Source organism: Tiliqua scincoides, chromosome 7, assembly GCF_035046505.1.
Source record: "Tiliqua scincoides isolate rTilSci1 chromosome 7, rTilSci1.hap2, whole genome shotgun sequence".
Lineage (NCBI taxonomy): Eukaryota > Metazoa > Chordata > Lepidosauria > Squamata > Scincidae > Tiliqua > Tiliqua scincoides.
Genome location: NC_089827.1, coordinates 77,385,289 through 77,402,636, shown reverse-complemented (window position 1 = coordinate 77,402,636; position 17,348 = coordinate 77,385,289). Strand labels below are relative to the sequence as shown.

The 17,348-nt window shown below is 47.8% G+C and overlaps 1 protein-coding gene across 9 annotated transcripts in view; it reads right to left on the bottom strand.

Annotated features, from left to right (window-relative positions):
- IMPDH1 (inosine monophosphate dehydrogenase 1) overlaps positions 1-7,637 on the bottom strand; it is a 50,703-nt gene extending 43,066 nt beyond the window's left edge. For 6 of the 9 annotated variants that reach the window (XM_066633354.1, XM_066633355.1, XM_066633351.1 and 3 more), the window contains exon 1: positions 7,209-7,636. In XM_066633354.1, the coding sequence (XP_066489451.1) occupies positions 7,209-7,306 (98 nt within the window). In that variant the 5' untranslated portion in view covers positions 7,307-7,636. Of the gene's footprint in view, positions 1-7,208 lie in introns of all 9 variants that reach the window. The other 3 variants (XM_066633353.1, XM_066633360.1, XM_066633356.1) reach the window with 2 other exon arrangements.
- Between the last annotated feature and the right edge of the window lie 9,711 nt (positions 7,638-17,348).

The following is a 17,348-nucleotide window of genomic DNA, read 5'->3' as shown; positions in this document are numbered from 1 at the left end:
AGAGGAAATATGCAAATCTTGATCATATTTTCAAGATATGAGAGAGTTTAAGTATCATATAGGTTGCCCTTTCAGCAGTTACATCTCAGCACAACTCAGTAGCTGAGAACAGTTGATGGTGGTGCTGGAATAACATGAAGGTCAAATAAAGAGATCCCAGGGTGTATCTGGCCCATGCTTTAAACGCTCTATATCTGTATTTGTATTTCAATTAAAACTGCATGGTTTCTTCAAAAGTACAGAAGCAAATAAGAAGAGCTCTGCTAGATTAGAGTTTGATAAAAAAAAAAAAAAAGGATTGAGCCCTCCCAGGCACCCAACCATTTTTAGAGGTTTTAGCCGCCTCTGGCCTGCTTAATGACTCTAAATAGCTCAGAGGACATTGTTCAAATAGAACTTAAAACCAGTCCTGGTAGAACTGCCACCATCCTGATTCTGCCAGTGCCCCAGTTCAGGGAGGCTAGGACACTACAGGACTGCTCTAGCCCTTACAGGAGCCACACTCCCTCTCACTTTGGAACCAAGTCCTCGAGGCTCTAGACTGCAATGTACATTTCTTAGTAGTTTGATCAAGTGGCTAGACTGGACTGCTGACCCCCGTTCCTATTACAAAAAATTGCGCAGACTTGCAAAAGATATTTTAGCTTATTAAAGAGAATAAGATTATTCTCATTTGTAAGAGATACATACATTTGGAAATACATTACTTTAAAATAACAAAGCTAGCTTCCTAACTATACTTAACTACATGTCTATCTCTTACCTGGATCACTGAAAGACAGTTTGGCTACCTGCTGAGCCAGGAACCTGTGATGGAAATAACAGCCCAGACATGAGCAGCAGGCAGGACTGCACCCAAGACTCCCTGCCTGACCACACACCACACCTCTTGGGGTCACCTTTTTATCCCTTTATGATAATGACTCCTGAACTAGCAACTAGGGTGCTAGTTCTTGAAGGGGCTAGTTGCTGCTCCTACCCTTCTCATACTGGAATTACACAGCTGAAGCAAAACTTCTCTTGAAAAGACCACCTTTGCATGAGAAGAGTGCTCTGCCTTCTGATGGGCTACCTATCATCCCTGGCCACTAAAGTAGAGGTAACACATTCTTTTCTACCCAGCTAATTGCCTTCTTCCTCACAACTCCAAGGAAACTGTTCCAAATTGGTTCAGACTGGGTCTAGATTTTAACCGATTCATGACACAGGGCAAGGACTACCTAGTCCAGCCTCCCAATCTCACAGTGGCCTACCAGATGCCACAGGGAGTACAGAAAACAACAAGATACCCATATCCTGCTGCCATTCCCCTTGCATCTGGTGATCAGAAATCAGACTACTTCTGAATCCAGGAGGTTGCATATGCCCATTATGACTTCAGGGATGCTGAATTCCCTCCTGGAAGCTGAAGCAGCTACCACCACCTGAACTCTCCTGGCACATGGTTAAGAAACTTTTCTCTGCTTATATACAACATTTAACATTTTGTACCCTGCTTTATGGCCCTGGAAGCTACTCTATTTCACTTGACATCTAGGATTTAACAATTTTACTCACTATGAACTCTGAAAACATAATAATGTTATCAGGATCAGGCCAAAAACCCATCTAGTTCATGTTCTGTATCACACAATTGCCCACCAGATGCCTCAGGAACACACATGACAAGAGAACTGCCTCCTAGTGCCATTCCCTTGCATGTGGCCTTCTAAGGTAACCTACTTCTAAAATCAGGAGGTTGCACGTACCCATCATGACTTGTAACCTGTGTTCAACTTTTACTTCATAAATGGGTCAAATCCTCTTTCCAAGGCACCTAAGACAGGTGCCATCACCCTGTTGCAAGGAGTTCCTTAGACAAATTACATGCTTTTCTTCTGTATGTTTGAACTCTCCCATTACTCAATTCTAGTGGAAATCCCCTGGTTCTGGTGTTGCATGAAATGGAAAAGAACATCCCTCTATCCATTCTACTCAACCCACTCAAACCATTAATCCCTCTCTTCTGTACCTCTTCTAGTTCCATAATGTCCTTTTTGAGATGTGGTAACCAAAACTGTACACAATACTCCAGGTGTGGCCTTAGCATAGATTTCTAAAATGGCATTATAATATTAGCCATTTTATTCTCAATATCTTTTCCAATGATCCCAAGCATGGAATTAGCCTTCTTCACCGCTATCACACATTGGGTCAACACCTGCATTGAGCTGTCCAACAGTGCTCCAAAGTTCTCTCTCCTGATTTGTCACAGAAGCTCAGAACCTATTAGCCTGTACATAAAGTTTTGATTTTTTTGCCCCAATGTGCAATACTTTCCCCTTTCTTACACTGAAATGAATCTTCAATTTTGCAGCCTGTTCTTCCAATTTGGAGAGATCCTTCTGGAGCTCTTCACAATCCCTTTGGGTCTTCATCATCCAGAAAAGAAAAAAAATTGGGTCATCCACAAACTTTGCCACCTCACTGCATAACCCTGTCTCCAGGTCATTTATGAACAGGTTGAAATGCACTGGTCCCAAGACAGATCCTTGGGGCACACTGCTTTTCACCGCTCTCCATTGTGAAAACTGCCATTGACACCCATTCTCAGTTTCCTGGTCCTCAACCAGATCCTAATCCACGAAGGGATCTGCCCTCTTATTCCTTGACTGTGGAGCTTTCTCATCAGCCTTTGGTGAGGGACTATGTCAAATACCTTCTGAAAATCCAGATATATAATATCCACAGGTTCTCCCACATCCACGTGCCTGTTGACCTTTTCAAAGAATTCTAAAATCCTTATGAAAGCTTTATGAGGAAAAACCCTTATGAAAGCCATGCTGATTTCCCCTTCGCAAAGCTTGTTCTTCTATATCAGGGTGTCAAAAATATAGACCACAGCCCACAGACCATGCCCACAGCCCACAGAAACCATTTATCTGCCCCCCATGAAGACTGGGTGGGTGGGTTTTCAGCCGTAACTAATGACTGCACTTGTGCCTATCATCCATAGTCAATTGTGTCTGCTCCTTGCCTGCATCCACTCATTGTGTGAGACTGGGGTTGGTGGAAACTCCTGGTTGGTGCTTGGAGTCTTTGGAAGTATCTGCTTGGTGGTCAAGAGACTGCAGGCTTGGGCATTCTAGAGCTGACAGTATCATAGAAGAGGCCACTTGCAGTCAAAGAGTGATGTCAACAAAAGACATGGGAATTCTTTTAGACCAGTAGTTCTCAAACATTTTAGTACTGAGACCTACTTTTTAGAACAGGACCCATAAGAAGCGATGTCATTCAAGTGGAAAGAATGTCATGGCTGGAAATGACATACATCAAGCAGGATGTGACATCACTGTGATGCCAGCATCGGAATGATGTCATCAAGCAAGAAGTGACATCACTGTTCTCACCTAGGAACTCATAAACTGTGAATAACAAGAGAAAATATTCAGAATCCCCCCATGTTCTGTCCTTGTGCTCCATATGTTGAATACCTTAAAGAACTTGAGTTGAAGAACTCAACAAGGGCAGCAATGTTTTTAAAGGACAGCAAATCTGTTTCCTACGAATGCCTGTGTTTCAACCTGGTGATCTTCAGTGGGCCAGAAACAAAACAATTTTTCCTTCCCCTCCCACATTTGAAATATTATAAGGTCCAATTCTCCATCTCCTGCCAAGGGCAAGATAAAAAAATTGGCTCATTGAAGTGAATTGGAAAAGTTCAGTTCAGGAGAGTTATTGGGAACCACGAAGTTAATATTGAAGTCATTGTACCTCATTGGAAATCATTATATTTGCCCCTTTACCAAATCCACAATCCTGTTCACTGATTCAAACTTGATGTAAAATTACTTAGTTAGCTAACCTTTTCATGAGTTGCCAATTGGTTAATCCCATACAGCAGTGGTTCTCACACATTTAGCACCGGGGCCCACTTTTTAGAAGGAGAATCTGTCAGGACCCACCAGAAGTGATGTCATAACTGGAAGTGACATCATAAAACAAATAAAATTTTTACCAATCCTAGGCTGCAATCCTACCCACACTTACCAGGAGTAAGTTCCATTTACTATCATGTAGTTTGTTAAAAGTACAAGGTTTTCAAAAGTACAAAAAGTACTGTAACATTTCCCCAAATGCAGTTACATACCACTGTAGCATCAAGTCTAATACATTAAAAATAAAATTTTGAAATGAATGGGGACCCAACTGAAATTGGCTCATAACCCACCTAGTGGCTTCCAACCCACAGTTTGAGAAACACCGCCATAGAGGTTTCTGCAGTTCCCATCAGCCATCTTTTATTCACAGTTTTCACTAGCTAAGAGTATAAAGCTAAGAGAACTAGCTAAGAGTATAAAGATAAGGTCTGCTTGCAAGAGAGCCTCTTCACGGTTTGCGAGTGGCCTCCTTGGGACACAGTGTCTCCTGGAACAAAGTGACAAGGGAACACAGAGCACATTAGGTATTAGTGCAAGTTAGCAGCGGAGTGAGGAAGCCAGGGACCCAAACACTGTCTTCACTTCCTTTGAGCAGAGGGGCAGCAAACCAGTTTAATCTGTTTTAAGAAACCCAACACACAAAAGTAGGCAGCCAACAGCAGGGTGGGAGCTATCTAATGTTTTGCACTGAATGTCATATGTATGACCATATGCCTCTTGGACATAAGTTATGGGTATATCCTTGCTGGAAGGAGGTCCAGAGTCAGGAATGGGTCTGCTTCCTTGAATGTTGTGGACCTGGAGAAGCAGAGGCATACAGAGAGGGATCACTGTGAGACTTCCAGGGACATTGCCCCAACCTCAGGTGGTCAGCTCCTCAGCTGCCAGGGCAGGAAGTTTTGGGGCTAGATGACATCATTCTGGAGAAGAGGGAAACAATATCCTGGGGGAAATGTTCTTCAGATGATGGGGCCCATGTTCAGTCATACAAAGGATACTCCTTGGGAGGGGGGAAAAGGGGATAAGGACTTGATTTGATTTTCAGGAACATGGAGGGGGGGGGGGGCTATGTGATGGATGTGTGTACCAGATGGTGACTAGCCTGGCTGGTGCAAAGGCTGCAGACATTACATCTCATCAAGATAGGCTGGAAGAGAACACTGGAGAAATAGCAGTTGCAGTGCATGTCAGCACCAAGGATGTGGGGAAACATAGCTTGGAGGTCCTGGAGGCCAAATTATGGTTGGAAGCTCAATGCCAGAATGCTGAAGGTAGCATTCTAAGAAGAAGCCAGCTATGAAGGCAGAGCTCAGGGGTCTCCATGTAAGGATAAGAAGGTGGTGTTGAGAGAAGGGGTTTAGATGCTTAGGCATTGGGAAATATTTTGAGACAAGCCAGGCCTGCACAAGAAGGACAGATTCCACTTGAAACAAAATGAGCCAGACTGCCAGTATGTGATGTTAAAAAGGTGGCAGAGCAGCTTTCAAACTGAACAGGGGGGGGGGGAGCGAAAAGGAGCCAAGTGGCATCCGGTTTGGGACTCCTCACTACTAAGGAATGAGGATGGGATTATTTGAGAACAACAAGGTAATGACTTAGTAGGAATTAGCAGCATGATGGGATGTGACAGCCTGTCTAGCACAACAAAAGGCAGGGAATAAAGGAGTAAATAAGCATTTCATCTTGGGGGACTCTATCTACAAGATATCTTGCAAATATCAAAAGTCTCCTAGCACAGATGGAAGAAATGGAATGTTTAGTGGGTAGGGAAAATATTGATGCAGTAGGCATAATGGAAATTTGGTGGAATGTGGAGAACCAGTGGGATACCGCAATCCCAGGCTATAAACTCTATAGGTGGATCAGGGAGGGGCATGTTAAGAAGAGCCCCACTGGATCAGGCCAGAGGCCCATCTAGTCCAGCTTCCTGTATCTCACAGTGGTCAATCAGCTGCCTCAGTGAGCACACAAGACAAGACACTATCTGCATCCTAGTGCCCTCCCCTGCAACTGGTAATCTGAGGTAGCCTACCTCTAAAACCAGAAGCTTGCACATATCTTGCACCTGTGATGAACTTTTCCTCCAGAAATTTGTCTAATCCCTTCTTAAAAGCATCTAGGCAAGATGACATTACAATTTATTGTGGCATGGAATTCCACAGATTAATTACATGCTGAGTACATAAATATTTTCTTTTATCTGACTTTTGATGTGTTCTGGTGCTATGTGAGAGTGTAAAGAGCATCTCTCTATCCACTTCATCCTTCCCCTGCATAATTTTGTATGTCTCACTCATGTTCCCCCTCAGGCTCCTCATTTCTAGACCGAAGAGGCCCAAAAGCTGTAGCCTTTCCTCATAAGGAAGGGGCCCCAGCCCAGAAATCATCTTCATCGCTCTCTTCTGCACCTTTTCCATTTCCACTATATCCTTTTTAGATGTGGTGAACAGAACTGGATACAATACTCCAGGTGTGGCATTACCATAGATTTGCACAACGGCATTACAGTATTATGCATGTATTATGTATTATAGTTATCTTGGAAGCTAAGCAGAGTCAGGCCTGGTTAGTACTTGGATGGGAGACTGCTTGGGAATACTGGGTGCTGAAGGCTTATACTATAGTCTTTCAAGACTGAAGGTTGCCAACCAATGCCTTTCCTAATGATCCCAAGCATAGAATTGGACTTCTTCACTGCTGCTGCACACTGAGTTGACACTTTCATGAAGCTGTTTCCATTTCCAGGGGGAGGGAGTTCCACAGAGTGGGAGCTACCATTGAGGAGGGTGTCTTTATTGCCAGCATCTGCTTTATCTGCAGTGGTTGTGGCACAGTTAGATGATCTGAGAGGATGGGTTGGATATAGTAAATCTATTTATATATGCATATGTATAGAATTAAGTCTAAAGTTAATGAGCGAATTTTAGATGGGTTTCCATTTAGTTTAATGTGTATTTTATTTTTAATTTATTAGAGCTGATGTTAACATGGTATGTTTGGTAATTAGAAGCTTGAAATGTTTTTTAGGAGCACTGCAGATGGATGTATTTTTTTAATTGATTTTTTATTCATTGGTTAAGTAAAGCTGAGAGCGGGAGAAATGGCTAATTTTCACAATGAGAATCAAATGACTGCCTCTGCGAGTATGGCGGCGGGGGTGGACGATTCCGACTATGGCGCGGCTTGGGGGACACTGGGTAGCTACCCGGTCCGCCCCTCCGAATGCCGTACTCGGTTGTCCCTGGGCCTAGAGTCTTCGCGTGAGTAGCCTACCCCGTCCCCACTCACTTGTAGGTGAGGCCGTCGGCGGTGGCGAAGAGCTGCTGCGCCGTCAGGCCGTCCTCGGGCACGTAGCCCGTCCCGCCGCTGATCAGGTAGTCCGCCATGCTGCGGGAGAGACAGGCACACAGGCGGGGCGCGGCGTCCTCTCAGCTCCTTGGCCGCGCCACGCAGCGGAGGATGAGGAAGCCGGAAAGCCTGATCAGGAGATCCGATAGGCGACAGCTGCTGAGGATGCGCAGAGCTGCGTCCTGCGAGGGATTCCGAACTAGCAACAGTGAAGTTAGCTGATCGCACCCCTGCCTGCCTGCCGGCAGATGCCCATCTGTGTTTTGCAGGAAGCGGGAGGGACAGCACTCAACTGTCCTTACGCCAGGATCTCTCTTGCATCTGCAGACACCCCAACCAGTGTTCCCCTACCTCCCACAAGGTGCCAACCGATCACTCCTCTCTCCCACTCCAGAGCGAGGAGGAGTGTTTGTGTGATGCAGCTCCTTCTCCACCAGCCAGGGCATGCCACCAGCTGGCAGTAGTCCCAAGTGCATTGCTCAACCTCTACATCTAACAATGCCCTGAGAGAGGGAAGCGGCAAAACAGGCCCATGGCAACCTTTGTTTTTGCGCTGAAGAGTCAAGCCAGGCTGCCTGTGACTGGCAAGGGAGGTGGTCACTCAGGACTGCTCCAAAGAGGGCTAAGGAAGCCCTCACCCCAGGGAACACACACACACCTGTTGTTCTCCTGCTGCGGATGCCACAGGGCAGAGAAGTTTGCCACTTCCTGCAAAGGTGGCCTGCAGGCTGCCAGGGCTCCTTCCAAGCTGGAGAGGCTGCACTGCCCAGCCCCTGAAGCACCCCACAGTTGTGTCAGGCCTGGCTCCTGCTCTGCCAAGTGAAGGAGGGAAGCAGACTGGCCACAGCATGACAGGGGCTGCTGGGAGAGGGGGCAAGTGCTGCGCATCGCTCTTCTGGCTGCACTTTGTAAAGCCACCTCCTGCCAGATGGCCTGGAACGGATGCTGGGAGGGTACTGCTCTTGGACTCTCCATTGGTGTGTTGAGAGACGGGAGCCATTGACAAGACCCGGCTATTTGAAGTCTGACCAACTCGGATGGATCAAGAGAAGCCACCAAGTCTCAAGTGGTGGCACTGCCCCTTCTGAGGCATGCGTCACTTTCAACAGCTGAGTGGCCAGTCTTGACATGTTGGGAAACTTCAGATAATTGGGAATATTTGTTTCAGCTCAACTGGATATTGGGGGGGGGGGGGGTGTTAGGCCTGATCACATGACCTTCTTCTGCTGTTCAGAGACTGCCTTGCTCACCACCCTATAATTATCTCCTCTGGTGAATTGCTGGGAAAACAGGCCAGAGCATGGTGGCCCAAGCAGCACACAGGCTACAGCCCTGCCTGGCTTCCTAAGGAGACAAGATCTCTTGTGGTCCCAACAAGGCAACAATTGGCTGGATAACAGGAATCTGGAGGGACCAACATCTGTCTAATCGGAAGGGGAGGGGATAAGATGACCTGTATGGGGCAAAGGACCCCCCTGCTCCCAGTAGCAGTCAGAAACAGTTCCAGCCCCAGAAATCTCTTCAACCTCAATCTCTTCAACCTTGATTCACTACATGATCAAGGGGGGAACCAGAGGCTGGCATGAACTTCTGGAGCAAGATCAGAGGCCCAAGATTCACTTTGCTTTTTGTGTCCTGGAATGACCTGACTGTATAAAACACTCCTGAGTCTGGAACGAAATGAGACTGCCAGCCCACTCACAACTGGCACTCAACGGCCAGCCCCGACTGCCTTCCAAGTCCACCCCAAAATCCTGGAGATCCAGAAGGGGCAGGGATTTGTGTTCCACCTTTGCTCAGTGGGACGAACTGCACTGTGCCTCCGGGCACCTCTTCCGAACTGCCACTGGGCCAGCCCAGATCAGCCTCATCACAGCAATTTCCTTCTGAATTCAAGATCAAACTAAGTAGTAGGAACAGCAAGTCCCCAATTAGCAGCAACTAGAGCAGCAGAGATTAGAGGTCTCATGTCTCTGCTCTATCCTATGGCAGAAATAGCCCAGTAAAGGGCAGCTTCACAGGGCACAGTTGAGATTTAAGGTGCCAGTTTTCATTGTCCTCAGGACAAGGACACACCCTCATTGAGACAGGTGCTTGCCCAACATTTTCTTCAGGTTGCCCAAGGAGGAGACTCTCCAGGCCTCTTGCAGTTCCCATTACTCAGCTTGCTCTTGGATTCAACCTCACAGTGCTGCTCATCTCAAAGTCAAGGGAACTGCAGGGCACTATGATTAGAGAAGGCAATCTAGACCAGAGGTATCAAACATAAGACCCAGATGCCAGATGTAACCAACAGTAACTTTCTATCCAGCCCGCAGGCTCTCCACTGCTGAGCAGTGACTGTTGGCAACCTTCAGTCTCGAAAGACTATGGTATGGTGGTTCTAGAACAGCGTCTAGTGTGGCTGAAAAGGCCAATTCGGGAGTGACAATCCCTTCCACGCCAGGAGCAAGTGCAGTCTGTCCCTGGTCTGTCTCCCTGGCTAGGGGCCTTCCTTCTTTGCCTCAGTCTGTTGGGCAAGTGTCTCTTCAAACTGGGAAAGGCCATGCTGCACAGCCTGCCTCCAAGCGGGCCGCTCAGAGGCTAGGGTTTCCCACCTGTTGAGGTCCACTCCTAAGGCCTTCAGATCCCTCTTACAGATGTATTGCAGCTGTGGTCTACCTGTAGGGCGCTTTCCTTGCACGAGTTCTCCATAGAGGAGATCCTTTGGGATCCGGCCATCATCCATTCTCACAACATGACCGAGCCAACGCAGGCGTCTCTGTTTCAGCAGTGTGTACATGCTAGGGATTCCAGCACGTTCCAGGACTGTGTTGTTTGGAACTTTGTCCTGCCAGGTGATGCCGAGAATGCGTCGGAGTCAGTGCATGTGGAAAGCGTTCAGTTTCCTGTTGTGAGCGAAGAGTCCATGACTTGCTGCAGTACAGAAGTGTACTCAGGACGTAAGCTCTGTAGACCTGAGTAGTGCTGAGCAGTGCTGAGGTGTTAAAGCTAAAACAGCAGCCAATATGAAAATTAAAACAGCACATTTCCTTCCTAGAAAAAATACCTATTTAATGACATCCAGCCCTCAGCAGGCATGATGAATGCTATTCAGCCCTCTATACAAAACAAGTTTAACACCCCTGATCTACACTGGCAGCTGGCACCCAAAGCCCCTTTTGGTCAAAGTGACAGGTAGGGTCACTCAGCAGATGGCACTTCCCAACAGCTTTGCCCATGGGAAGTGGCAGTTGCCACATTTCTATAGCTGTTACTGGCACAGAAACACTTCCATGGGAGAAAAAAGCAGAAGAAAAAGCCCTTTTTTCCTTTATTTTTCAAGGAAGGAGAAGACAAAATCTAGAAGTGCAAATAAAGCTTGTAGAGATTGATCATTTGCTGCTGAAGTTTTACTATTTGTTGTCTGTGTGTTATGTTTTAGCTGCTGTTTTAAGGAATTTTTAATGCAACTCTAGTTTTACATAATGTGATTTTATTAAGTTTTTTTTGTTATGTTGCTGTGAACCACCTTTGCTTTGTGCTGAGGGGGCCCTCTGCCCTCTGAGGGGAGAAGCTTGGGCTCCTCTTCTTCCTTCTCCTCCTCAGGGATGGGGGCTGACGGCTCAAAGGAGAGGTGCGGTGAAGGGCTCCCCCAAGGTCACTGGTAAGACTCTGTGGCAGCGGAGATGCTGACCTGTACCATCTCTCTGATGGAACTGGAGAGCTCCACCCAATCTTAGGCACTGAGTCCTGCCCAGGGGTGAGCACCTCTGGGGCCTCACTGGGGGTGGATATGGGGGAGGAGGGGGTGTACACCAGGGCGGAGGGGATTCACCAGGGCACCACAGAGAATCCTGTTGTCTGCAGCTGGTGTGCCCAGGCAGGCCACATTGCTAAGATGGCACTCACTGTTGTGGGCTAACGTGTGGCACTGTCCCCACTCTTCCATCGCTCCCATCAATGGTGGAGGCTGCTCCAGTGGCTGCTGCAGCTCCTGCTGTGGTCACAAGCCTACCTCCGTTGCCCCTGCCCCATCAGGGGGGAGAGGTCTTTGTGTGCTAACCCAATATGGCGGCCAACACTGCTGCTGTGCTATGGATCTGGTTTGGATGGGAGGACAGGCTCCATGCCCCTGGTATGGCTGGGGGGAAAGCAGCTATGGAGGTTGGAAGCATCCAGAGTGTTCGTGGGCAAGCCTGCCGCGCCCTAGCCATGGTGGAGGGGGCAAGTGGCTTGTTGTGCGTGGAGGCACATGAGCTGAAGAGGCAGCTGCCCTACCATGTTGAGAGCTCACTGTTTATGTCCCCTGTGGTTGGGGGAGGGCAGCTCTGGGGACCAGAGGCACCTGGAGTGTGCACTAGCAACCCTGCTGCGCCTCAGCCGGCTGGGGAGACAAGAGGTCTGAGGTGCGCTGAAGTGCCAAGTTCAAAAAGGTGGCTGCTTGGCCTCTGGAAGGCCTCCGGTGGAAGCCTGCTGGAAGTGGGCCCAGCAGGCAGCTGCCTGGCTGCTAGACTAGGAAGGTGAATGGGGGGGGGGGGAGAAAAAGGGAAATACCACAAAGAGGAAGAAAAATATTCTCCCTGCATTCTCCAGTGGGGGGTCAGCAGAGCTGGCCCAACTCTTTCCTGCTTGGCCAAGAGGCTAGGCCAGACTGGGGAAATTCAGGCAGCCACGCCCCCTCAGGAAGTTCTGAACTCTGGCCTGCCTATCCTGAAAGGGAGGAGCTACCCATCTGGAGGACTAACCTGGACATTGAGATCCCACTGGATAACTTGCATGGCACTGTTTCTCAAACTGTGAGTCGGGACCCACTAGTTGGGTCATGAGCCAATTTCAGGTGGGTCCCCATTCAATATTTTATTTTTAATATATTAATCTTGATGCTACCATGATATGTGACTGCATTTGGGGAAATGACAGACCTGTACTTTTAACAGGCTACTCTGTATATGCTTTTAACAATGATAGTCAATCAAATTGTGTACTAAGTGCAAAAATACAAGTGCTTTATTCCAGATCTGTTCTTGCTGTGTTGAATGTTACTTCAAGAACCTAAGAACAGCCCCACTGGATCAGGCCATAGGCCCATCTAGTCCAGCTTCCTGTATCTCACAGCGGCCCACCAAATGCCCCAGGGAGCACACGAGATAACAAGAGAACGGCAAGGCCTCCTGGGAATTGTAGTTAAGAACATAAGAACAGCCCCACTGGATCAGGCCCATCTAGACCAGCTTCCTGTATCTCACAGCGGCCCACCAAATGCCCCAGGGAGCACACCAGATAACAAGAGACCTCATTCTGGTGCCCTCCCTTGCATCTGGCTTTCTGACATAGCCCATTTCTAAAATCAGGAGGCTGCGCATACACATCATGGCTTGTACCCTGTAATGGATTTTTCCTCCAGAAACTTGTCCAATCCCCTTTTAAAGGCGTCCAGGCCAGTCGCCATCACCACATCCTGTGGCAAGGAGTTCCACAGACCAACCACATGCTGAGTAAAGAAATATTTTCTTTTGTCTGTTCTAACTCTCCCAACACTCAATTTTAGTGGATGTCCCCTAGTTCTGGTGTTATGTGAGAGTGTAAAGAGCATCTCTATCCACTTGATCCTTCCCATGCATAATTTTGTATGTCTCAATCATGTCCCTCCTCAGGCGCTTCTTTTCTAGGCTGAACAGGCCTGAACTCTTAGCCTTTCCTCATAAGGAAGGTGCCCCAGCCCCGTAATCATCTTAGTCGCTCTCTTTTGCACCTTTTCCATTTCCACTATATCCTTTTTGAGATGTGGAATTAGACTTCTTCATGCTTGGGATCATGCTTGGGATTAGAAAAGGTATTGAGAATATGATGGCTAATATTATAATGCCATTGCACAAATCGATGGGAAGGCCACACCTGGAGTATTGTGTCCAGGTAAGGGGAAGGGGGATTTTTAGAGACTCCTGCACCTGGAAAAGTCTGCAATTGTGCTTCAGAACAAAAGGCGAACAGTAGGGGAGGGAGAATTTACTCCTGCAATGCTCCATCAAGTATAAGGATACTCAGAATGGCTGAGAGAAGCTCAGAGAAAGGCTAAAGAAGGGACCAATTGGCAAGCCTGGCTGAGCCCAGAGGGCTCCAGACAAAGCAATTTACAAAGGGGGGGAGAGAGAGAGAGAGAGAAGGGCTCTTGGAATACATTATGCATCCTGAGCGAAACTAGAATGACAGAAGAGACTGTGAAGAACTCCAAAAAGATCTCTCCAAACTGGGAGACTGGGCAGCAGATGTGTTTCAATGTAAGTAAGCGTAAAGTCATGTACGTTGGGGCAAAGAATCAAAACTTTACATATAGGCCAGTGGTTCTCGAAGTTTTCCAGCTGGTGGCTCCCCTGATCCTTGTGGCCTTTGGCCGTGGCTCCCCATTACATCACCTCCAAAATGTTACTCCCCAAATGGGATGCAGGTGTTATAATAATAATAATAATAATAATAATAATAATAATAATAATAATAATAATACAGGTATTTATATACCGCCTTTCTTGGTCTTCAGATTTCTCCTCAGACTTTATTCAAGGCAGTTTACAAAGGCGGTTTACAAAGGCAAAGGTTTTACAATTGAAAGGTTCTAACTTTCAAGAACCACAACATTTCAGATGGATCTTTCTGATCTAGTATCACATTCTGGCCTCCAGTTTCCTTCCAGGCAAGCTGACAAGCAGCTCCTTCATCTCTCACATGGAGGGCAGCCAAGACGATTCTTCGCTCACACCAAAGAGCAGGTGGAATAACTTGACTCAGCTTGTCAGCTGCTTCAAGGTCTCACCATTCACCATGATGTTATCTTCAGGCAAATGAAGGCAAACGGAGGCTCTACCCTCTAGACCAGACCTCCTGCCTAACTATACACTAGAAACAAAAAAACAGCTGCCAGCACTCTGAGGCTGCAATCCTAACCACACTTACCTGAGAGTAAGCCTCATTGAACAAAATAGGACTTACTTCTGAGAATACCTGGTTAGGATTGTGCCCTGGGTTTGAGCAGCACACCTGGAGGTTTTTGGAAAGGGGGAGGAGAGAAGTAATGAATTTGCTGGGGGAGGGGAAGACTTTTTTTGTGTGTATCTGCTAATTGCAAACGGTTGTGAAACTGAGACCCAGAGACTGTTTGCCTGCAATTGCAATCCTAACCTCACTTTCCTGGGAGTAAGTCCCATTGAACACAATAGGACATACTTCTGAGTAGACCTAGCTAGGATTTTGCCTTTTGTCTTGTAATAGCAGCCAACATGGGAAGTACCCCACCCCCCAAAAGGAGGCAGGAGGAAAAAGGCGGATGACTGAAAAGGAATGGGTGTTTTTATTTTTTAATCAATTTTTGGAGACAAAGCCATCAAGAATGGCTTTTTTTTCTTTTCTGAAGGGGGAGGAAAAAGAGAAAGGTGAAGATCCTTGGTTAACCCGACACAGACCCCAAGCCTATGTAGGTCTACTCAGAAGTAAGTCCCATTTGAGTCAATGGGGCTTATGCTCAGGAAAGCGTGGATAGGATTGCAGCCACACAGAGCAAGATCACAACTCACCCCAAAGTAGATGGGGGCATGCTCACACACATACACCCCAACATGCAGATGCCGCCCCTATTCCCCCCAGGCAAGATGGAGGAATGCAGGCTGGGGCATTTGGACATCCCCCCCACTAAGAGCAGGCTGAACTCCCTCCTTCCCAAGCAGAGGAGAGAGCTTCATAGCTCTCTCTAGGTCAGGTTTCCATCCCAGTTTGAAGCCTGACAGGAGCATGCCCTGTGCTGATGAGATGCAGCACCTCTGCCACTGCCCAGCCAGTCTTCTCTCCCACCTCCCCCCATCATGTTTCACAGGCCCTCCCCACCTCACACTGCCCCACCCACCTCGTTCACAGCCACAGAAAAGCAGCAAGTCAGGAGGCAGCCTGTGCAGCTGAGCTGAGTTGGGCAGCTGTGGCCAACTCTCCACAAGCCCCTGGAGGCTAGCCATACCTCCCCACCGATTGAATACCTCAGATATAGGCTAATGGGTTCTGAGCTGTCTGAGACAGATGAGAGAGATCTTGGGGTCCTTTTGGACAACTCAATGAAAGTGTCGACCCAAAGCGTGGTGGCAGTAAAGAAGGCTAATTCCATGCTTTGGATCATTAGGATAGGCATTGAGAATGAGACAGCTAATATTATAATGCCCTTGTACAAATCGATGGTAAGGCCACACCTGGAGTATTGCATCCAGTTCTGGTTGCCACATCTCAAAAGGGATATAGTGGAGATGGAAAAGGTGCAAAAGAGAGCAACAAAAATGATTACTGGGCTGGGGCACCTTCCCTATGAGTAAAGGCTACAGCGTTTGGGCCTTGGGACTATTCCAGTGTTTGCATGCAGAGGGCCAGGGAGGAGCTGCAGAAAAGCTGCAGACTACATCATAAGCAATTACAGATGGAGCCTATTTATTCGAGTTAGTTCCATTCTGTGACTCGGTGCGATTAACAAAAGACGTGTTGTGCTAAATTCCATAGAGTTACACAAATACACTGCAGCCTGACACTTTCGGATGGAAGGAAACTAAGACAGCTGTTATCAATCCCCTCCCCTCTGCTTTGCTTCGTACTCAGCCCTTCTGTTGCCAGCTGTCCTGCTTCTTTCACAGTTGGAATGGTGAACTTGCTTGGGAAGCCTTGTCCTCTGTGTCCCAGGCAGCCTCCCAACAGCGCTGTAGGTTCTCCTCCTCTTCACTGCTGCCACCCCTGCAGCCCTCCCTGGCCACCGCCATCATGGAAACTCCTCTGCCCTGGAGCATTCTGGGACATGTAGTTTGGCTCTCCGCTCACCCTCACCTGTCTCCAAGGCTTCCCAAGGCTTGCTTGGGAATGCTTGCTGGAGCAGGAGAGCCTGCATCATGGGGGGGGGGTGAATTCAGCAAACACTCCCTGGGTTTTTTAAAGCAATTCTCCCCCTCCTGGCTCCCCCTCCTAAACCCTCCCTATTGCCAGCTGCCCAGCTTCTTTCACAGTTGGAATTCTGAGCTTTTAAGAGTCCACCCTATGCATTTCTACTCAGAAGTAAGCCCCATTCCAGTCAATAGGGCTTACTCCCAGGAAAGTGTGGAGAAGATTGTAGGCTAAATCTCATGCTTTATTTAGTGGGAAGGCTTGCTTGTGTCCTTGATAGCCTACACCATCGAGGGGGGTTGCTTGTGTCTGTGATTGCCTGCACCATGGGGGGAGGGGAATTCAGCAAACACTCTCTGGGTTTTTTAAAGCAATCCCCTCTGTTGCTACCACACCTGCCCCTTCGTGTGTGTGTGTGTGTGTGTGTGTGTGTGTGTGTGTGTGAGTGAGTGAGTGAGTGAGCTCCACCTCGCTGCATGTGTTCTAGTTACACAGGGTTTTCCGCCCCCCTCTTCAGCCTCAGCTGGCTCAGGGGCTCCATGAATGTTACTGCTCCTTTGAAAGGGGAACCTTTTCCATGGCCCCAGGGCTATTCCCTGCCTGGGCGAGGCAGACCCTTTTTGCAGTGTTTTGGGCTGCCTGGAAATGGAGCAAGAAGCCAGCCAGAATCCATGGATAAGTAGGCTGTACCTATAGGCTGCCTATGCACCTATAGGCACATCTCCAGAGAGACAACAGAGTAGACTAAAGCTCCTGTGTCGTGTTCTCTGATTTATCATAGTATTGTAAAAAAGTTTGAAATAAACTATCTTATCTCTGAAAATGTTAGACTATTTGGGCAACATGAGAGGATAATGGACCTGTTCCCAAGAAGAACTTTGTGTACCTCAAAAGCTTACTTCTAGGGTGGTGAACAGTAATTTCTTGTGCTGCTCTGTTGCTAGGTGCACTTGCCAGCTCCAAGGAAGAAGTCATATCTGCCAGTCAGTGTGACATCATAGCCACAGCCAGGTAGCCCCAACCTTCTGGAGAAGGTCACTGTGATGTATGCCTATGACTAGTCCTCTTGGTCCAGAACTGCCAGGATCATAGCAGTGCTTCCCACTGGTAGCTGAATCAGGGAGGGTCAACACCAAAGGCCCCAAGACCACCGGCCCTCTTGACCTGTGCTCCCAAATGCCTCCCAAGGCCAAAGGAGAC